General features: G+C 46.1%; 3 protein-coding genes across 6 annotated transcripts; 2 read left to right on the top strand and 1 right to left on the bottom strand.

Annotated features, from left to right (window-relative positions):
* Nucleotides 1-717: 717 nt before the first annotated feature.
* LOC117134620 (phenylalanine--tRNA ligase beta subunit-like) lies at nt 718-1,688 on the top strand. Of its 4 annotated transcripts, XM_033293961.1 has the most exons (5): nt 718-859; nt 947-1,002; nt 1,064-1,221; nt 1,280-1,346; nt 1,617-1,688. In XM_033293961.1, exons 1-4 carry the CDS (start codon nt 802-804, stop codon nt 1,332-1,334), a joined length of 327 nt encoding a protein of 108 aa, XP_033149852.1. In that variant the 5' UTR covers nt 718-801; the 3' UTR covers nt 1,335-1,346; nt 1,617-1,688. The 4 variants fall into 4 exon arrangements, with proteins under 4 accessions (XP_033149852.1, XP_033149853.1, XP_033149854.1 ...); XM_033293962.1 differs by lacking the exon at nt 1,617-1,688 and having other exon boundaries at nt 947-999; nt 1,280-1,394; XM_033293963.1 differs by lacking the exon at nt 1,617-1,688 and having other exon boundaries at nt 1,283-1,394.
* LOC108604469 (phenylalanine--tRNA ligase beta subunit) lies at nt 1,554-3,741 on the top strand. Its single transcript, XM_033293959.1, has 5 exons — nt 1,554-1,705; nt 1,783-1,838; nt 1,900-2,057; nt 2,111-3,465; nt 3,526-3,741. The coding sequence occupies exons 1-5, from the start codon at nt 1,648-1,650 to the stop codon at nt 3,675-3,677; spliced, it is 1,779 nt and encodes a 592-aa protein (XP_033149850.1). The 5' UTR covers nt 1,554-1,647; the 3' UTR covers nt 3,678-3,741.
* A 669-nt stretch (nt 3,742-4,410) lies between these two features.
* On the bottom strand, nt 4,411-21,327 carry LOC117134861 (ankyrin repeat and KH domain-containing protein mask). The gene is made up of 17 exons (XM_033294129.1): nt 20,449-21,327; nt 18,400-18,438; nt 17,778-17,910; nt 17,420-17,720; nt 17,193-17,358; nt 16,722-17,021; nt 14,581-16,498; nt 14,382-14,443; nt 14,098-14,319; nt 12,835-14,041; nt 12,640-12,773; nt 12,286-12,591; nt 11,595-12,224; nt 11,226-11,535; nt 6,116-11,160; nt 5,872-6,060; nt 4,411-5,813 (listed from the first exon to the last, which is right to left on the bottom strand). Exons 1-17 carry the CDS (start codon nt 21,106-21,108, stop codon nt 5,772-5,774), a joined length of 11,664 nt encoding a protein of 3,887 aa, XP_033150020.1. The 5' UTR covers nt 21,109-21,327; the 3' UTR covers nt 4,411-5,771.
* Between the last annotated feature and the right edge of the window lie 273 nt (nt 21,328-21,600).

Genomic DNA, 21,600 nt, shown 5'->3' with positions numbered 1-21,600 from the left:
GCCTTGAACATCACTTTCAATGCCAAGATGCTGCACATAACTGTTTTCAGCTGAAGCATAGTTTTTTTTTTACTTTGTTGATTTTTAACGCTTCATTAACTTTTGGCCACACGCGTTCCAAGCTTTTTTGTTTCCCTTTCCACGTTTTTTATGCACGCTTCGTCTGACGCGCGTCTGCCAAGCCGAAATAAGGCTCCTTTGCTGCCGTCGCGTTGCCTGCTTAATTGCTCAAGCTGCCTGCATGGGGGGCAGTGGTAATCTAAACACCTTATTTTTACTGCTTGTATAACATACATACAAAAAAGGGCAACGCAGGCCTTAAACGCTTTTTACTTCCGATTTTGTTTAAGGACATATTATAAGCCAGCGCCAGGCGACAACGACAGCTGCTGGTCAGCACACGCTTTTTTCTGAAGATTTTGGAATCCTTATAAGCAGCACAACAACATGCTTGGTGTGTGGGCATTACGTTTTTTACAACTAAATAGAAATTATGGTTAACTTACATAAAAGGTGCAGAGAAAGTCGCAGCATATGGCATTATATTTGCATGTTTGCAATATATGACGCTAATTTTTCTTTATAAACTAAACAAGCTCAAAGCGCGCGAAGCTTATTAGTTATACTGGATGATAGTACGTGTTTGTACTTATCGCTAGACAGTATGAGGAGCGATTGCTATTTACTACAATATCGATAACATAGACTAAAAATCGTTTTCTCTCGCTGATGCTTGTACGAAATTAAATGATTTGCTTTTATAAATGAATTATTATTTACAATTGCTGAAAGCACAAGAACATGACAACGATTGAAGTAAAACGTGATCTGCTCTTCGATGCCGTGGGCGAAAGCTTGAGTAAGTAAAAGTAGCCAAATTCGAGCACATTTCCGGATGGATACGTCTATGCTTTCTTATCATGTTGACCTACCCCCCTTTACTTAGCCGATGTCGAAGTTCAGCAGATGTGCTCCATGCTCGGCCTGGACCTGTATGACGTGGTGAGTAGGGCACTTTTAAACTCATAACAATTATTTGCGGTCCCTGTTTAAAATGTTGTAGACGTCTGAGAAGCAGATGTTAATGAAGGAGCAGGACGATGTTGCGGCAACGGCTGATGCCAGCGAGGAGATCATATACAGGATTAAAATACCGGATAATTGCTATAATCTGGTGGACTTTGAAACTCTTGTTGATGGTATACTGGTGCTCCTGGGCAAGTAAGTAGCAAACAACGCAACCAGTACTTGAGTATTTAGTTCACACATTTCTTTTCAGAAGACAGAAGTACATACCGACATTACGTTGGTTACTTCCAGATACACACGGATAACTCACATTAAAGGTTCAAAGATAGTAGCAGCATTTGGCATTATATTTGCATGCTTACAATATGTAGCGTTAATATTTCTTAATAAACTCAAAAACTAAAAGCCCGCCAAGCTCGATTTGTAGCTATGCCGGATGTTTTTTATCGTTAGTATGAGGAGCGATTGCGCTTCGCAGCAATATCGATAACATAGGCTCGACATCGTTTTCTCTCGCTCGCACCTATGGTGGCTGTACGAAATTAAAACATTTGCTTCAATAAATTAAATTATTATTTACATTTAAGCACCGTCTAACATTGCTGAAAGCACAAGAACATGCCAACGATTGGAGTAAAACGTGATCTGCTCTTCAATGCACTGGGCAAGAGCTACAGTAAGTAAAAGAGGCCAAATTGAAGCACATTTCCATCCACGTGTATGCTTATTGTCATGTTTACCCCTTTTGCTTAGCCGATGACGAGTTTCAGGAGCTGTGCTTCGCCTTCGGCTTGGAGCTGGATGAAGTGGTGAGTAGGGCACTTTAAATATTGATTAAGCGATTGCTTATGCTTACTTAAAATGTTGTAGACAACGGAGAAGCAGATGTTAACGAAGGAGCAGGGCGATGTAGCGGCAGCCGCAGATGCAAGCGAGGAGATCATCTACAGAATTGATATACCAGCTAATCGCTATGACCTATTGTGCTTGGAAGGTCTTGTTACTGGACTACTGGTATTCCAGGGCAAGTAAGTAGCAGCACTAACAAATACTTGCGTGTTTAATAAACAATTGTTTTTAGAATAAAGCCGCCCAAATTCGAATTGGTTGAGCCAAAGCAACGACAGGTGTTGAAAATTGCGCCTTCAACGGCTCAAATTCGTCCACATGCTGTGGCTGCTGTACTACGAAATGTTACATTTACGCCAGAGTCCTATAATAGCTTCATTGATCTGCAGGACAAGCTGCATCAGAACATTTGCCGCAAGCGTACACTGGTGGCCATTGGCACCCACGACTTGGACACCATACAAGGTCCCTTTAGCTATGAAGCTTTAGCACCGGAACAAATTAAATTTGCGCCGCTTAACCAAAGCCAAGAGCTAAACGGCGCTCAACTCATGGACTTTTATTCAACGCATGCTCAGCTTAAGCAATATTTGCCTATTATACGCGACTCACCTGTCTACCCGGTTATCTATGATGCCAAGCGTGTGGTGCTGTCGCTGCCGCCCATCATCAACGGCGACCATTCAAAGATAACGCTGGCAACCAAAAATGTTTTCATCGAATGCACTGCCACGGATTTGACCAAGGCTAAAGTGGTGCTGGACACAATTGTATGCCTGTTCTCCGAGCATTGTGCACAAAAGTTTACGGTTGAGCCATGCAATGTGGTGCAGCCCGATGGCACTACTGTTTCCTATCCCGAGCTGGCGGTGCATGAAGAGCGCATTTCAGTGCAGAAAGCCAATGCCTATATTGGCATCAATGAGCCGGCTGCCAAGCTGGCCGATATGCTGACGCGCATGTACTTGGAGGCTCAATTGGATGCAAAGGACAACGATACGCTTTGTGTAAAGATTCCGCCCACTCGTCATGATGTTATACACGCCTGTGACATTTACGAGGACATTGCTATTGCCTTTGGCTATAACAACATTAAAAAGTCACTGCCAGCTTTTATGCAGATTGCCAAGCAGTTTCCATTGAACAAGTTGACGGAGCAGCTGCGTGAGCAGGTGGCCCAGGCTGGCTTCACCGAGGCGCTTACTTTTACGCTCTGCTCACGTGACGACATTGCACGCAAAATGAACAAAGACATTGATGGCTTGCCCGCCGTGCATATTGGCAATCCCAAGACATTGGAGTTTCAGGTAGTGCGCACCACTTTGGTGTCGGGACTGCTGAAAACGTTGGTGGCCAATCGCAAGATGCCGCTGCCTCTGAAATTGTTTGAGATTAGCGATGTGGTCATATCCGATGAGAACACTGAGGTTGGAGCGCGTAACGAGCGTCGTCTGTGTGCTGTTAATTGCAACAAGAGCGCTGGTTTTGAGGTGGTGCATGGTCTGCTGGATCGTGTCATGCAACTGCTGGCGGTGCCCTGGAAGACAGGCGGCGCTGAAAAGGGTTATTATCTGGAAGCTACCGAGGGTAAGCGTTCAAAGCATTGCTATACACACATCACTCATTCTTAATTTTTCGCACCGACAGATCCCAGTTACTTCCCAGGACGTTGCGCTAACATCATGTACAACAGCGTCACCATTGGCAAGATAGGCGTCTTGCATCCCAGCGTGCTGCAGGCTTTTGAGTTAACCACGCCCTGTTCTGTTGTAGAATTCACCATTGAGCCTTTTGTCTAAAGCATTTTGAATTGTTTATAAAACTTTTCGCTCGCCCAAGCGTCTTAAATAAAATGTCACAAACAACAAACTGTTCGTGTTTATTCTGTTTAATGTTCTTATATTTTTCCTTCAATACAATAATAATAATTATAAGAGTAATAATAATCCGTATAGTATGTATGTATATCATATATGTGTTAATTTGTTTTTATCAATTTTCTTTTGTTTTGTTTTTCTTTCTGCATTTTCGCATGTATACTTCGCTTCATATTTATTTTTGTTTGAAGTACCTATTATCTGTATATTAATTTTTAAATTAATAAATCTATGAACTTTATTTCCGTTGCATGAAAAAAATTCAATTTTATGCATTTCGTCGATTAAGAATGCAACAACATTGTTAAACGGCTTCGGCTTCTTTCGCACAAGCAGCTATTTACTTAAATAGTTTTTTATGTTTTTTGTTTTTATCTTTTCAATTATTTTATATGATTCGTCTGGCATGGTTTGTAGTTATGCATGTTTATAATTATTTGTTGTTTGTGTTTCAAATCATTTCAACGAATCGTTTTTATTTTGCATTCCATTACATAATTTGCTTGCAGCTAAAACAATGTATGAAACAAACAAATGAAATAGGCGACAATAAAAAAAAATCGTTACATTTTCCTCGCGTTTTTAATTATAACATAGTTTTTGCATTTAAATGTATTTAATATTTGTTGTTGTTGCAAGTATATAGCAAGCAGTTGCTTATGTATGTATGTGTGTTTCAGTATATATATCTTTATGTATATATATATTAATGTGTATGTATTGTGTACGCTTGGTTTGTTGCCTATGAGAAATAAATAAGTTTTTCATTTTACAAAAGCATACTCCTAACCACATACGTACAGGCGACGTCACCCCATCAAGTTTATATCAAGTAAATGTAGTTTTTTTTTATAAAGTTGCTGTTTTTTTTTCTAAGTTTGAAGTTGATGTTCTATGCTAGAGTCATGCATGCTTGTTGTGCTCTATCTCTAAGTCTTACTAAGCGTAGTGTTCGATAAGCTTTAAAACTTGGCAAGCGCTTATTACCTCGACATGCATTTATTAAATTTTAGATTTTTTTAAATGGAATATTAAAAAGATTACTTGACCTATAATGTGTGTGTGTGTTTCAATCTGTTTTTATATTGTTTATTTCATTAAGCAATTTAAATTTCTACTAGCTACATTTCCAGCATAAAAGGTAGAGTGAACAAAGGAAAACTAAAGACAAGGCCGTATTTAAATTAAATAGAAAATATCTTCTTTATACATATTATGTTCGTATGTATGTGTGTGTGTATCGTTTCATTTAGTTAACAACTGCTGTTTTTAAGTAGTTTCATTTTGTCTGCAAGCCTGTCGCTCTAACTAAGCTAACTAAGCATCACACCCAACCTAAGTATGTTCGAGAATAAGGAGTAAGTGCCCCAGACCTAGTTGTTTGTTTGTTTTTTGTTTTTTACAGTTTCCAACATTCATTGAGTTGCGTTTTTATTAGTTATTATTTAAATATGAATATTTAAGAATATAACTGCTTATGTGTATGTGTGTTGTGTGTGTTTCTGTGTGTGTGTGCAAATTGGTTTAGCTTGTGCTAAATTTCATTTCAATTCATTTTCACTCATAAGACTGTTTTTCCAACTAGCTTAAGATTTAAACGTGATTTCTTTCGATCTTCAATTCAAGTATTAGCAAAATTATGCAAATTTCTATTTAAAATAAATAATATATATATTTTCTTCATGACTTGTTTGTATGTGTGTGTGTGTACGTATGAGTGTGTGGTGTGTGTGTGTACACGCAGTTGCGTGTGCTGCTACTTTTTTCATTTCTTTCGTGTATGTGTCTGTCTGGGTCTGGGTACTAATTCAAAGTTCAAATAACATCCTGTGGCCTAAATTCCGAGTTACCTGTAAATTTAAATTTTAGTTGCCCTAGTTTAAGTCTAGTTATTAACAAGTGGGGCCAGAGCTTAACGCTTGCGTGCTCTTTGTTCATTTCTGTTGCAGTTTGTTTTGTGGTTGAGTGAATGCTCCGTTCTCCTTTCATTATTTTCTTATTGGCCTTGCATTATCATTAGTTTGACCAGTTGGTAGTGTAGTTGGCCCATGGATGCTGCTGAGAATAAAAGCAAATAATTAATTTTAATCATTTGGGCATTATAATGCAAACTTACGTGCTTATCGTGGTGTTCCCACGACTCCACCTTGTCGGCCATGTGCGCGCTCACATCGGCAGCTCCTGGCGCATAGTGCTGAAAATTATAAGGATTCGGCATAACGTTAATATGCTGCTGCATCTGCTGCGACGGTGGCTGCTGCTGTTGTTGCTGCTGCTGCTGCATATTGTGATAATCCATTGAAACCTTTAAAATGCAAAACTTAATAAAATGTATTTAAATGAATTAATGCGCTACTTACATTCATGGGATCATGCTGCAGCTGCTGGTAAGGACCATTGTTGTATTGCCTATTATAGAGCGACGGATTGAGCCATTTGAGCGGTTGCTGCTGCTGCTGTTGTTGTTGCTGCTGCTGCTGTTGCTGCTGCTGCAGACCTGGCGGCTGCGCTTTGGGCTCAAGCTGTGACCAATGCTGTGGCAGCGTATTGCTCAGCGTATTATCGTCCATGCCGAGACCAGAGTTAAAGCTGTTGTATTTCCAGGAGGCGGCAGCACGCTCTGTGCCAATGGGGCGTGGCATTTTACGTATATCATCGTGATTCGGCGACATGGCGGGTGGTGAGCCAAAGCCGTTCATCAGACTCAGCATATCGCGTCCACTATACTGCGGATACTCCAAAGCGCCGCCATACCAGCGCTGTTGACCCAAAGCTGCACTGGCTGTAGCTCTGGCTACATTCTCCGCCTGTCTAGCCTGCTGATTGGCAAATACGCTGGACTGTGCTGCAGCTGCGGCTACACCGCCATTTGGTGGCTGCTGCTGCTGTTGTTGCTGCTGTGGCGACTTGTTGTTGTTGTTGCCAGCGGGGAAACCAGCAGCTGCACGCGCATTAATGCGCACCATGCCATCAACCATGTAGGGTGTGCTTTGCTCCATATTGTAGTTGAGCGGCGCTGGCGGCGCAGGCTGCTGCTTGTCGTAGATTAAGCGCAGCGCTGCCTGCTGTTGTTGTTGTTGCTGCTGTTGCTCACGCTCCAGCATAGCTGCCTTGGCTGCCAACGCACTAAAGTTGTCCGCTGCGCCTGCCATTTGCAGCGGATGCATTGGCCGCTGTATGGGCGCTGTTGGTGGCTTTATGACGCCGGGCGAGTGCGCAGCATCGCTGCCAGCTGCTTGGTTGCTGCCATTGACAATGCCAGTTGCTGCTGCTGCTGCATCTGATACCAGCGGTGATCTAGCTGCGCTGTTGCCAGCGCCATTGCCGCTGGTTATAATGTTCAACGCTTGCTGCACACTCTGCTGTCCACTTTGAGCTTGTTGCTGCTGCTGCTGTTGTTGTTGTTGTTGCTGCTGCTGTTGCATTAGCACTGCAGCATTGCCCACAGGCGGCGAGCTAGAGTGATTCGATGAGGCCTTGGAGCTGCCCACAGGCGAGCTTAGTATGTTGCGATTGTAGCCAGGCGCCTTGGAGGCATCAGCCTGCGGCAGCACATCCGCTACAAGTGCGCCCAGGCCACAGCCCATGGCGTTGTTGCTCGAAAGCGCATTGTTGCCACCAGCAGTAGCAGTTACGCCCAGGCCGCCAACGTTGCTGCTGCTGCCATCAATGGCCAGCTTGCCCCACTGCTCATCGCTAAACAGCGAGTAGGCGCTGGATAATCTGGCTGCCAACTGCGCGCTAAAGCTGTCGCCGCCAAGCAAATCATTCGTATTGACAACCAGCGATTGCTGCTGTTGTTGCTGCTGCTGCTGGTTGTTGTTAAGCTGCAGCGTTTGCTGCTGCTGCTGCTGTTGCAATGTAGGCGAGCTGATGCGCTTGTTGGGCGGTGCAATGGGCGTAACCGCACGTGGCTTAGCCGCATTATTATTGTTGTTGTTGCTGCTGCTGTTGCTGGCTGCTGCCGCAGCAGCTGCAGCTGCATTTACAGCCACCACATCAGCCACGTTGAAGGTGCCAATTGGTCCAGCCAATGTATTGTTGTTGTTAGTGTTGCTGCCCAGCTGCGATGCAGCGGCAGCAGATGCCACTGGCTTGCCACGTCCAAAAGGCGCAACTACAGCGCCGCCGCTGCTGCGTCCAGCGCCACCAAGTGGCTCCATTTTCTTGGGTGACTGCAACAAACTTGTTGCTGCTGCCGATCTGGCGCCAAAGCTTGCTGCTGCCTTAGCTGGTGTTGCTGTTGTCGCTGCTGCAGCTGCTGTGGCGCTCTTTTGACTGCTGCTGTAAGTGCTGCTGGCGCTGGCCTTAAGCGCAGTTGCGCTCTCCTGCTTGCTCTTGGCGCTGCTCAGTCCATTGGCTACAGCACTGCGCTGAGTTTGCTGCTGTCCGCTGTAGGTGCGTGTGCTTTGACTGCGTCCAGCGCTGCTGGCCTTGCTGGCACTTGACTTGACGCTAGCGGCAGCTCTAGTGCCATGAGACTTGGCAGCTGTTGCTGTCAGCGTTTGTTGTTGCTGCTGCTGCTTGTTGCTTGCCACGCCCAGCGTGGAGCTAGCCGATGAATTGGACGATGTGGATGTTGTAGAGGCTGCAGATGAAAAGTTGGCAGCTACATTAGCCGCTGCGCGATTATCCCAAGTGCCCATAGACATGCCAGCTACTGCGCCAGCAGCTGCTGTTGCTCCTGCCGCTTTGATGCTGCTGTTAATGCGCGGCAGCATCTGCAATATGTCCACATCGGGATCCTTGATAAGCGACAATATAAGCATATGCGCCTGCTTGGTGGCATCAGTTAGACCCTTAATGGTTATGCTGCGCTCCGATTGATTCTTGCCCTGTTTTTCCACTTCGATGTGTGCGCCTGTGGTGGCGCGTATAGCGTTGATGTTGCTGCCAGCGCGTCCAATAACACGCGATATCGCGTTCACTGGCACCTGCACCTTCTTGCAAGTCATCTCTGGTGCCTGCGCTGCCGTTGCCGACAAGGAGCTGCCGCTTGAGCTGCCCAATGATGCTGCATGTTGCTGGCTGAGCTGCGCGGCGGTGGCAATGCTGCCAGCGCTGCTGCCGCTGTTGCTGCTGCTGCTAACGCTTGTGTTTGAATTGCTGTTGGGCACAACGTAGCTGTTGCCGCTGCTGGCCACAGCCACGCCCAAGGGCAATGCAGCAGCGCCGCCTGTTGCTGTTGTCGTTGTTTGCTGCGCGCTGCTTTTGCGCACCACTTCCTTCCAGCCGTCGACTTCAGTGCGCTTCAATTGAGCTGCTGAGTTGCTGCTGGCAGCTGTTGGTTTAACATTTTCCTTGCGTGTTGCAGCTGTAATGTTGCTGAGCGTTGTAGTTGCTGCTGTTGTTGTCTCTTGGCCCACAGACTGTAGCTTAACGCAGCTTGCCGCTTGTTGCTTTTGCGCTGGTTGCGTCGCCTCCTTGGGCGCCAAGTTTTCTTTCTCACGCTTGTTGCTGCTGCTGCTGGATTCCTTGCTGGGTTTCTTGCTGCTGACAATCACTGGCGTAGGCGTCGATGTTTGCAGCACTTCCTCCTTCTTTGCCTTGGCTAGCGGCAACTTGACAGCTGTTACTTCGGTTTGCTTTTTAGCTGCCAGGCTGCTGCTGCTCTTGCTGCTTGCGGCGGCGGTTGTGGCAACTGTTGCTGTTGACAGCTCGCTGGCTGCTGGCACTGTTGCTGCCGCTGGCAATTGCTGCTGCTGTGTTGCTGCTTTGTTGGTTTTCTGCTGCTGCTTTTTCGACTTTTTGTTGTTGCCCTGAGCCTGAGCATTGGCGTTAAGCAGCTCATTGGTGGCGTTGTTGGAGGAACGTGCAGCTTTGGTGTCGCCGCTGGAACAGGAGCCCTGATCAATGCCCGAGTCGCCTTCTTCGCGTGTGCGTGGCGCTTCCTCGTCATCATCATCCTTATCCGTATCATCATCCTTGTCGCTGGCGTCGTCATCATCGCCAGCCTGCTCATTATCGCCGCCCTGCTGCGCTCTGCGCTTCTCCTCCTTTTTCTCCATCTTCTTCTTCTTCTTGCGCTCGCGACGACGCGCGGCGGCAGCTTTGCGACTCTCCTCGCGCGTGCGCTCCAGATCAAGCTCCTCCAGCAATATGGAGGCATTCTTATTGGCCTTGACCGCTTGGGCTTCCTTGGCGGAGCGCAGAATCTTCATGCAGTCATAGCACTTCTCAATCAGCTCCTTGTCGCTTATGGTGCCAATGAAGCGTATCATCTCCTGATCGGAGGGAAACTGGGACACATACTGCACCATCCACTTGACAATTTTGGTGTGACCCTTGCGATAGGCAGCCATGAGACAGGAGACGCGTCGATTATCCTGCGAGTCAATGTCCGCATTGTGATTATAAAGCAGCTCCACTACGCTGAGGTGACCGCCGTGCGCGGCCAGCCAAAGCGGCGAGTTGCCCTTTTTGTTTTTCACCTCAACGCTGGCGCCGCGCGACAGCAGCAGCTCCACGAACTTCTGGTGACCCTTGTCCGCAGCTATGGTGAGCGCTGTATCTCGGGATGTGGGCACAGGCGCTGCATTTACATCGGCGCCCTTGTCCAGCAGCACGCGTCCAACGTCTATGTAACCACCCGAGGCGGCTTCCATTAGCGGCGTCAGTCCGGTCTTGGCGCGATGCTCCACATTGGCACGTCGATCCAGCAGTAGACTAACTACCTCATGACGTCCTTGGAAGCAGGCCAAAGTCAAAGCAGTGTTGCGATTGGTTTCAATCTGTGCATTTATATCTGAGCCCTGATCCAGCAGCAGCTTCACAGCTGCCGTATGACCATTCATGGCGGCCAACATTAAGGGCGAGATGCCCAACTTGCTGCCGGTGCGCGAATTAATCTCAGCGCCATGATTGAGCAGTAGTTTGATGATGTTCACATAGCCACCACTGGCGGCCAGACTGAGCGGTGTATAGTCGGACACATTGCGATGTTCCTTGTTGGCGCCCACGCTGAGCAGCAGTTCCACCACTTCATAGCGGCCGCCGGAGCAGGCCAATGACAATGGTGTATCCTTGGTGCGCTCCGATTGCGCCTCCAGTTCGGCATTGTGCTTCAGCAATATGTCCACTACCTTCTCGTGGCCAGCAGTAGCTGCAAGTATCAACGGCGTGAAGCCCTTTTTGTCACGATGCTCAATGTTGGCGCCGCGACTTATAAGCAGCTCCACTAGCTCCTCATGGCCGCCGGCGCAGGCCAATGTTAAAGCTGTATCATGATTCGATTCGGTTTCAGAGTCTACTTCAATGGTTTTATCCACGACGGCTGCTGCGGCTGCGGCTACAGCCAATTGATTCTGCAGCTGCGCCTGCTGCTGTGCAGCGGCCGCGGCGGCAACTGCTGCTTGAGCTGCTGCCGCTGTTGCGGATGTTGGCTGCTGATGCTGATTGGTGTTTACTATAAAAAAAAAGGATTGATTATTATATATTGCAATTGTTATGCAAAGTGTGTGCTGCTGCTACCTTGACTGCCCGCTGGCGTTTGACGCAGGCCAGCACAGCGTCGATCCTTGCGCGATTGCTTGTCGATGGCTTTCTTTGCAATGCCGCCAGGCTGGGATTTGGCATTGGCCACATTAGCTGCCGATACGGGTGTGACGCCAGGGCCAGTATTCATATTCGGCGGTTGCATATATATGGCCAACTCGTTGGCGCGTCGTTCGCGGTTCGCTTCGATGGCGCGTTGTTGTTGCTGCGGCGTTTCTTGCATATTAAACTGCGACATGTTAAATTGCGATTGCGGCACGACTGCCAAATGAGTCTGCGTAGACACCTAAAAGTTGCAATATATTATTAAGCTATATATTGATATATTGTTGCTGTGCCACTTACCTGATGTTGCACGCAGGCTGGTGTCTGCATGTGATGCGCTGGCGGATGCAACAGCATTTGCTCTTGCAATGGCATGGGCAATGGGCAGCCAACAGTTGGCAATTGCTGTTGTTGCTGCTGCTGTTGTTGCTGTTGCAGCAGCAGTTCTTGTGCCACCTGATGCAGTTCGGTATGCGTAGGTGGGCGCTGCTGTTGTTGCTGCTGCAACAAGCGCTCAGCGCGATTCTGAAACATGCGATGTTGCTGCTGCTGCTGTTCGTTGGGCGACAATTCCTGTTGCTGCTGCTGCTGTTGTTGTTGATCTGCTACTGCCTGCTCTTCCTGCTGCAGCGTTGCTTGTGTGGGTAACTGAAATAGCAGCTGCACAGGCGTTGCATTCTTATCTCCGCTTTCAACATTATAGACAAAATTCGTAGCTGGTTGCTGCTGCTGTTGTTGTTGTTGCTGCTGCTGCTGTTGTTGTTGACTGGCTGCTGCTGCAACAGCTTTGATAATACGCGCATTGGAGTGTTGTTGTTGCTGCTGCAAATGCTGCAGTTGTTGCAGCTTCTGCTTCTGCAGCTGCAGCAACTGTTGCTGCTGCTGCTGTTTGCCGTCTGCAGCAGCAAAGGGTAACAATGCCACATTTTGCTGTTAAACAAAACACATGAGTGAATACAATTGAGCCAAACACACTTAGCGCTAGTTATACCTGCATCTGCTGCAACTCCTCGGGATCGAGTAAACGCTGCTGCAGCGTCTGCTGCGCCTGCAGTGGATAGTCGAGCAGCACAAGATTAGTTTGACGCTGTTGTGCATCGACGGCGGCTGCTGCTGCGGCTGCATCGCCTGCATTTAAAGCTGCCGCTGCGGCAAGCAGTTGCTCCTGTCCACTCCATTTGCCAGAGGCTTGCGACCAGTGGCCGGTGAAGCGGCCCTTGCACATTTGATTCAGACTAAACTCGGCCAGCTCTGGGCAATGTAGATTGCTAGCAAGTTCCTGCAAAAAATAGTGGATCTAAAATAATTAATACAAATAATAGTTACTAAGCCACCAAAAACTGACCTGAAAGATATCCTCCACATCGCCAGTTAGATCATACTGTTGCGCTTCAGCCAGATTTTCGGGTGGCCCAAGGCTATCCAACTCAGAATAAAGATCATTAACTGCTGCTATATTGCGTGCATCTTCATCGGGATCTGCAACGAAAACAGCAAAATTAATCAATGCGCTCAAGTGTCCATTTGATTGTTTACTTACCGCATACATGCGGTTTCTTCTCCTCCTTGGGCAGTTGGCCCTGAGCTGCTGCTGCTGCCGCCTTGGCTTGCACTGCCGCCAGCTGTTGCTGCAACAGATTGTTTAATGCTGCACTATTGGCCGCCGCCTTGATTGGCAGCATGTGCACCACCTCGGGATTGTTTAGATCCTGCCTGAAGTCGCACAGGGTTTGTGACATCACATCTGGTTTGGTTAGTATGAGGTTCTCCAGTCTGGCGGACATTTTGCGCTGCTTGGGTGGCAAAGCTGCAGCTGCAGCAGCAGCCGCAGCGCCCTTGCCCTTCAGCATGGTATTGTTATCGTTGTTCATTCGCTCTTGGCCAATGGGCGTATTAATATCGAAATAGTAATTATCCTCGCTTTCGTCGCTTTTGCCATCGTCCTCATCGATGAAAACAACATCGCCGTCCCCATCGGCATTCTCATCGTCACAACGCACATCTTCAATTTCCCCACTATCGGTATCCTGCTCCTCCTGCTCATCGCCATCATCTTCATCTTCATCATCATCATCAACATCATCATCCTCTTCCTCCTCCTCTTCGGCAATGGCGTGCATTAGCTCAATCGGCTCTGGTGGCAGTGTGTTCTCCTCAAGCTCACACTCATCGCTCTCAATGTCTGTGGCAATCTCGTCAAGCTCCTTGGAGGCGGCAGTTACTGCAGCCGCTATCGCTGCGGCGGAACACAGCGTGGCTAAATTTTTCATCTCGGCACGCGTTTCCACACGTTCAATGGTAGGCGACATGATTGTCTCCTCCATTTCGGGAGGAGTCTCAGTTGGCGATTTGGGCTGCTCGCCAAAATAATTATGCATCTGCCAGCCATCCTTCAAGAACTTGAGCGGCGCATTGACCATCTTGTCATTGAAGCAGCCCAACGAGTCCAACTCGCTCGCTGCCGCCGTTTGCAGCAGACTGCGAAAGTCTTCAATAGCATGAGTATGCTCCAAAGGTAGCGCTGCTGGTTGCTGCTCGCTGCTGAAGTTGCTGTTGCCACTGGCACCTGTTGGTGAGGCCATGGGCGAGGCTGGCGAATTGGAGTAATCAATGTTAGCTGCCGCTGCTGCTGCGGCGGCGGCTGCTGCAGCGCGTTGATGATGATGCAACTGCAAATGCTGTTGCAGCTGGAGTTGCGTCTGCTGCATTTGCTGCTGCAACTGCATCTCCTGTTGCTGCTGCAATTGCTGTAAAGTCACAAGATTAGAATAAATATATAACTTAATATACAATTAAAACTTACTAAATTGCTATAGATGGAGACCATTTGATTTTGCTGCATTGGCAGCAATTGCGCTGGTTGTTGTTGCTGAGTTGCAGCTGCTGCTGCTGCGGCTGCTGCTGCCGCCGCCGCCGCCTGTTTGCGATTTTTGTTGCTAGCCTTCACCTTGGGGCGATCGCTTATCGCAGTGCTCTGCAACACCTCCGAGGAGTGTGTAATGGCTCCAGCACTGGGCGTGTTGCGCTGTTTGTTAAAATATATAAATGTTAATAACAAATAGTATATGGAAATTGTTATAAACTTACTGCTGTTATAAGCGTTGCACTCTCATTGGCAGCTGCTGCACTTTGCTGACTTTGCTCTTTAGCTGTAATTAAATAAAGTTGCTTATAAGTTGTATACATTATTTCATTCATTAAGCGCAAGCACAAACTTTTAACATTTAACTTTTTGAATTGTCAGTCGCTTGCAACTAGATTACAATTATATTTTAATTAAACGTACCCAAGTGTGTGTGCTCCAGCGTAACATCATTTAGATCGGGCGCCTCGCAGCTTGCCTCAAAAACGCGACGCTTTTGCAAGCGTGCATCCTCAGCAAGTCGTTGCTGCTGCTGCTGCTGTTGGCTGTCATCCTCGCCCAAGGGCTGCGAACGCACTTGCTGCTCATCAAGCGACAATTCCATGTTCTTGAGCTCGTTGGCAAGCAGCTGACGATTCTTGCGTAAGCCTCCACCCTTGAGTTTTGGCTGCTGCTGCTGTTGTTGTTGCTGTGGTTGTTGGCAACCTGTGTGAAAGAGCGCACCTGGTGGTGCTGGCGGTGCTTTCTGTGGCGGTGTCAGTGAGTTGATGTGCTCCATATCCACATCAAAGTGCTTGCAAGGCATTGCTGGTTGTTGTTGTTGTTGCTGTTGCTGCTGCTGTTGCTCAAAGCCCGGCTGCAGATGAAACAAACGCGACTTGGCAATGAGGCCTTCCTGCTGTTGAGCACTTAATGTGGTTAGATCTATGCCACCGCCGCCTCCAGCAGCAGCAGCACCACCACCACCTACAGCATTCACAGCGGATACATATTCCTCATTGATGCCCGCATCGCCAGCTGCAGCTGCTGTCAACTGTAGCTCGCCGGCGTCCAAGAAGTCACCAGTGCCTAAGGCAACGATATTGTTGTTGCTGCCACCGCTGAATTGCTGCTGATGGAATAGCTGCTGGTTGTTGGCGCGCGTCGCTTCCGACAACTCGTGCAGTCCAGGCGGCGCATTCAGTTGTTGTAACAGCTTCTGCTGCTGCGGGGCGGTTAGGCGATTGATGGATGGCAGCTGGGAAGCCTGCCCATCGGCCATGCCTTGAGCATAGGCTGTTGCTCGGGTAGCGGCGACGGCTGCAGCTGCTGCCATTTCCGTTGGTGAAATGTTGGGATAGCGAAAGAGCAGCTCGACAACGCGCGTATGTCCGCCCTTTGAGGCTTCGATGAGCATTGTGCTGTTGTCCTTGAGCTTGTGAAAAGGATCGGCATTGTTTTTAAGCAACAGCTCCACCACCGACTGATGACCGCCAGCGCAAGCCAACGACAGCGGCGTGTGATCATTGCTCGTGGTCTGCTTATTGACATTGGCGCCTTTTTGTATGAGGAACTTGACGGTGCACAGATGGCCGGCGCGACAGGCTTTCATGAGCGGCGTGCGCCCACCCTCGGACTCGTGCTCCAGCTCAGCGCAATAGGAGAGCAGCACACCAGCGGCATCGGTGTGTCCATTCTCGCAGGCATGCGTCAACGCTGTGTCGCCAGTTTGCGTCTCCGCATGCACATTGGCCTTGTTCTGCAGCAGAAAACGCACCAGATCGGTGTGACCCTCCTGGCTGGCTTCCATGAGCGGCGTAGAAGCGCCCAGTTCCAGATTGGCGCCGCCATTAATGAGAAACGCAGCCACTTCACTGAAACCACCGCAGCAGGCAAGCGTAAGCGCCGTCTCCTGCGTTTCCTCAGTGGTGGCATTGATGTTGGCTCCCTTGGAAAGCAGCAGAGCGACCATTTCCTCATGTCCCTCACGCGCTGCCTCCATCAGCGGTGTATAGCCCTCATCGTTGACCTCCTCAATGTTAGCGCCACGCTCAATGAGCAGCAGCGCCAACTCCACATGACCACCACAGGCGGCCAGTGTTAGCGGCGATTCAAACGAATCAGTTGGCATATTCACTTGCGCACCCGAGTCCAGCAGCAGGCGTGCAACCTCTACATGCCCATCCATAGATGCTTCCATCAAGGCCGTATGCATTTCATCGGTTTTGTGCTCCTGATCCGCGCCTGCCTGCAGCAGAAAGCGCACCATATCCAAGTGGCCCTTGTAACAAGCCAAGGTGAGCGCGCTCTCCTTAAACTCATTCGAGTGCGTGTTGATGCCAGCGCCATGTTCAAGCAGCACCTGCAAACGAAGACGAATTGTTAATAAACAAATGTGCATTTTATACATTTAAGCACTGTTTAAAATGCTATCAGATAAGATCAAACTAAATCACAGTGCTTAATGCTTAATAACAAAATCATTAACGCGATTCTTGTTATACACATTAATTGTACTCAAATCTCGGATTCTAATCATGTTGCCAAATAGTTAAAAAAGTTTATTTTAAACCAAGTTATAGTACCTTGGCTACTTCCACATGGCCTGCGGATGCTGCTTCCATTAACGGCGTATGACCATTCTCGTTTTGCTCCTCCACATTGGCGCCATGCTTAAGCAGTACTTTGACTACATCCACATGACCGCCGGCACAGGCAAACATTAGCGCCGTATTGCCGGTGGCACAATGGGCGTTGACATCCGCATTGTGACTGAGCAATAGCTTGACAATGTCCAAATGACCAGCGGAGGCAGCTTCCATTAATGGGGTTGAATCCTTTTGTCCCTTGTCCTCAACTTGTGCTGCTGACATGGCCAATAGCACCTAGAATGGTTTTAGAAATAACGATATATATATTTAGTACTTGTCAAGATACAGCATATATATTCTATATATTTAAAAGCTACTACTGATCGGTTGCTTTTCTCGCTACTATAAAATATATTAGACAATATTTACAAAGCACTACAGGATCTAATATCTATTGATACGTACTTGTGCCAGTTCGTAGTAGCCAGCTGAGCAGGCCATCGACAGTAAGGACTCGCCTTCATCTGTGGAGGCAGCGGCATCATTGAGATTACCCTTGCAGAGTAGACGCTTCACTGTATTGACATCATTATCAGCACACGCACTGGCAAGACTGCGCGAGAAGCCACTACTATAATTTGAAAATAATTAATTTTCTGCTACTCTCTATAAAGTTTCGCTCTTTCACTCACTTTTTATCTCGTGGACTGTTGGCACAACGCATTTTGGTTAGCGCCTGCTTGGTCTCGTCGATTGCATGCGTGGCATGACGCAGCACAGGCGCCTTCTCATTGGCAGCGGCCTCGAGCAGTGCGCTTAGATTACTTGGACGCTTTCCACTGCTGCTGCTGCTGCTGGCGTTGTTGTTGTTGCCGCTGCTGCTTGGCTCGAGCAGAAAGTTTTTAACCTCGGACGCATCCTCATCATCGTCGTCATCCTCATCATCTTCATCGTCAATCTCTTCATCATCTGCATCGTTATCTTGCAGTACATCTAAACAGATTACCAATTAGTACAGTGAACACAGTGCTGCCTTTAAATGTTTCTTACCAATTTCTTCATCATCGTCCTCGTCATCACCTTCGGACTCATCAGATTCCTCAGATTCATCTTCGGTCTCGACATCCAGCACCTCACCCTCCTCATTGGGGCAACTATCGGGATCGGATTCTGGTATATCGTCCTAAAAGAAATAACAAATAAAATTATTATAAATCAGCATTTGTGTTATTTGCATTATTAACGTGCTCGTCGTTTAAAAAAATCAAAAAATAAAAGCCATTAATTAAAATTCATAAAAAATAATGTAAGAGTGGAACGATTATATATATAGAGCACATTCTTGTTGTCTAAGGCCAGAGCATTATGTTGTTTTGTGTGTTGGTTACAGAGAATCCAAAAAATAGTAGTAGAGTATTATTATTTATGCTATTATTATTATTATTATAATTATAAAACAATTAACCAGCTTGACAGTTTGCTTACAAAAGCTTTTGCTTTAGCTTGCGCTTGTTGTTTTTGTTTAGTTTTGGTAAGTAAACGCAAAAAAGTAACAAATTTAGTTGGTAACGCTTCAATTCAATTAATTGTCGAGTGTTTATTTTATTTATATATTTTTTTTAGAAGGCGTTGTTGTTGTTCTTGGTGATGGTTTTTTTAACGCGAAACTTACCAGCAGATCTGGCCTTAAACACAAGAATGCCAATAGGATCTACAAATAAAGAGAAACGTAAGAAACATACATAAAATCATAACAAACAAAAAAAAAAAAACAAAATTATAGCAAGATATTGTCGCGGCGCTTAGCTTTCCACAGATATTACTTGAACAATAGACTGTAGCACTATATCCATGAAATTGAATGCACGCCGTATTAACTGTTTTATTGTTGCACGCATTATTGTTTCGCTTGCTGACGTTTGTTCAATCATTGCCGTTGGTAGAAATATTCTTTCGATAAATTCAATTTAATTGTCAAAAGATGGGAAAATTTGATTAGAGACACAAAGCTGTCTTGTAATAGCTAACAGCATTTCGTATTTTACTGTAACTGCTACAAGCTGTGTATTCTGTTTTGTTTTTGGATTTTGTTAAGCATGTTGTATATACTATACATATGTTTTAGTTCACAAATTTGAAAACAACAAATTTAAAAGCTTGAATTTACTGTATAAAACGAAAGAGCTGTAAAAAAAAACTCAGTAGACGGTGTTGCCAGATTGACAAAACTTTTAAAACAAATAACAGAGCAGAGCAATGGACTTATTTGTTATTTTATAACGCATACATACATACAAATTAACATTTTGTACACATTTGCTATTATTTGCTCTTTCGTTTCCACTGCCTTTTGCTTTGTTTAACTTTATGTTGCAAATTTGCAAGATAAAAGAAGCACACGAAACGGTTTCTTTGGAATTTAAACATTGCATGAGTCATGAGTACAACAACAAATTATATTCACGATATTTGCATGTATGCGGATATACTCACACACTTATAACAGAAGCAACATATGCATATCTTTCAAATAATTTATTATACGTATTACGCGCGTCGGTTTATGAAATTATCAAGCTATATTCACAAATAGATGTGAATATAAACACAAATCTACACATACATACATATTTACATACGTATGGTAGCTGGCAAACGAAAAAAAAAAGAACAAAATGAAACGAGTTCAATATCGTTTGACGTTTGCCATTCTTTCATGCATACATATACAACTACACACACACATATATGCACATATTTTTGTTCTAGATGTTTAAACAATTTGCTTTATCTAAATTTACATTGGAGTTATAAACGCATACATATATAATAATCACGCTACCGCTTTTTTTCCAAAAGTATTTACAGGTCAATAAACACTACGTACATAGCATTTTTTTTTATTTAATTCATATATGTACGCATGTATGTGTGCATGTATAAATGTATGTCTACTAAACGTTAATATCTGTCTTTAGCTCTGGTCTTTCTCTTTCTTTCTTTCATTTTTATTGTTTCTTGAGTTTTTACCATTTGTGCTTCACACGCGATTTCACTACAGCAACTACAACAACAATAACAGTTGCCGAACACGAATTGGCGTTGCCAGACGGCTCACAAATCTTGCTGCTGTAAATTTATAACCTGCAAAAGAGCGCACACACACACACACACGCACGCATGCATATACAAGTTTACATCGCCAGGCGTTGCATTTGTATGCACACACTCACACACACACACATGCATACACGTAATTCATTCAACAGCAATAAAAGTATGATTGCGCTGAGTTTTTGGGTGCGCAGCGCTTGGGGCGTCAATACAATTGTCAATTAAGCAGTTGGATGGTAGAGAGCACAAAAAATAAGAAGAAAAAATATAAAAAAAACACAATGTGAAACAAAACAAGTACAATACTTGGCTAATGACCTTTGATTTTTTAAAGTATTTGTACATGCCCCATGCATACATATGTACATAGATTTTGTACTCAAGCACACACACACACACACACATATGTATCCATCTCATCCATACACACCCAACGCCACGCACTCAACTCTGCCACAGCTGATTCTACAAAATGTTTGTTTGTCTGCATACTCAATTGAATTAATAATGAAAGAAAGGTAACAGAAATAAATTCAGACGAAAGTATGTTTAAATAAAATAATAATTAAAACACGCCCAACTATCTACAAGTATTTGTTGCACTCACCTCTGAGACAGACTCCTCTTCGTATTCGGATAAATCCGTGGTAATCGGATGTGGATAGAACTCGGTAGCGGCATCCGCATCCGTTGTTATGATGTTCTGCAATGCCGATGATATTACATTGACAATGCCTTGGGATGACAATGGCGATGAGTTCGATGACGCGGATGATGATGAGCTGCCAACCTCTTTAAGCTTTTGCTTCAACGCTGCAACGGCTGTTGCGGCACTTGAAGCGCTACTTGAGGCTGCTGCTGCTGCTGGTGACACTTGGGGTAGACCGACTCCAGCGGCAGTGGGCGCGGCTTTAAGCTGCTGCTGCTGCAAGGCCACTTGACGTTTGAGCGCAGCGTAAGCAGCTCGCGTTTTCTTGGAGCCGGTGCTGGTGCCTGGCGAGAACGTTGCTGTGGGCGCTGAGGCAACTGCAGCTCGAAATTTCGCCGCAGCACCTGCAGTCGCTGCTGCAATTGATACTGCGTCGGACGTTTTGATTGTCGCCGTTTCGCATGTTGTTGCAGTTGCTGTTGTGGCGGGCGCTGGCGTGACTGTGGGTGTTGCTGTTGGTGTTGTGGTGGTGGTGGTGCCAGCCGTAACGAATGCGGACGCAGTTGCTGCTGCTGCTTCGTTTTGGCCGGTTAGTTTGCTGGCAGCCATTTTAGACATTTTTAAACTGTTGTTGTTGCTGCTGCAGCTGCTGCTAAGGTTGCTATTGGCAGTGTTGTTGTTGTTGCTGCTGCTGCTGCTGTTAACTTTTAACTTGTTGTTGCTTGTTGCAGCAACGTTTTCTCTTTTCCAATCCGTTGTTGTTGTTGCTGCTGCTGCTGTCAAATCCTTGCCCACCACATGCTTAGTGGCAATCTTCTTCTTGCCAATAATATGGTTGTTGTTTAGTAAATTTATGTAGCACATGAAATTAGGATTTAATGTGCATATGTCTTGGTGTGGATTTATTGCATATCCTTATGCATATCCGCTAAAGCTTAACCTAATGTTTATGATAAATGCCAACGTTCAAGCAAATCGTTTCTTAACAACAGTTATACATGTGTGTGTATGTGTGTGTTTGCTTAGCATACGCTGCTTGTGGTTTTGCAGTGATTGTTGTTGTTGTTGTTTTAGCTTTTTGTTGTTTCAAGTACGCGTTGCGCACATTAT

This window comes from Drosophila busckii, chromosome 3R (assembly GCF_011750605.1).
Source record: "Drosophila busckii strain San Diego stock center, stock number 13000-0081.31 chromosome 3R, ASM1175060v1, whole genome shotgun sequence".
NCBI lineage: Eukaryota > Metazoa > Arthropoda > Insecta > Diptera > Drosophilidae > Drosophila > Drosophila busckii.
Note: the sequence above shows the minus strand (reverse complement) of the source record. Positions and strands in the feature narration are given on the sequence as shown.

Excerpts from the sequence above, each read along its gene's own strand:
- LOC117134620 (XM_033293961.1), top strand. The coding sequence starts at position 802 with ATGACAACGATTGAAGTAAAACGTGATCTGCTCTTCGATGCCGTGGGC. Across the intron at positions 860-946 it reads TGCCGTGGGCGAAAGCTTGA|CCGATGTCGAAGTTCAGCAG; the intron begins GTAAGTAAAAGT and ends CCCTTTACTTAG. Across the intron at positions 1,003-1,063 it reads GCCTGGACCTGTATGACGTG|ACGTCTGAGAAGCAGATGTT; the intron begins GTGAGTAGGGCA and ends AAAATGTTGTAG.
- LOC108604469 (XM_033293959.1), top strand. The coding sequence starts at position 1,648 with ATGCCAACGATTGGAGTAAAACGTGATCTGCTCTTCAATGCACTGGGC. Across the intron at positions 1,839-1,899 it reads GCTTGGAGCTGGATGAAGTG|ACAACGGAGAAGCAGATGTT; the intron begins GTGAGTAGGGCA and ends AAAATGTTGTAG. Across the intron at positions 3,466-3,525 it reads TTATCTGGAAGCTACCGAGG|ATCCCAGTTACTTCCCAGGA; the intron begins GTAAGCGTTCAA and ends TCGCACCGACAG.
- LOC117134861 (XM_033294129.1), bottom strand. The coding sequence starts at position 21,108 with ATGTCTAAAATGGCTGCCAGCAAACTAACCGGCCAAAACGAAGCAGCA. Across the intron at positions 14,042-14,097 it reads TCTCCATCTATAGCAATTTA|CAATTGCAGCAGCAACAGGA; the intron begins GTAAGTTTTAAT and ends GTGACTTTACAG. Across the intron at positions 12,592-12,639 it reads ATGTGGAGGATATCTTTCAG|ATCCACTATTTTTTGCAGGA; the intron begins GTCAGTTTTTGG and ends TAATTATTTTAG.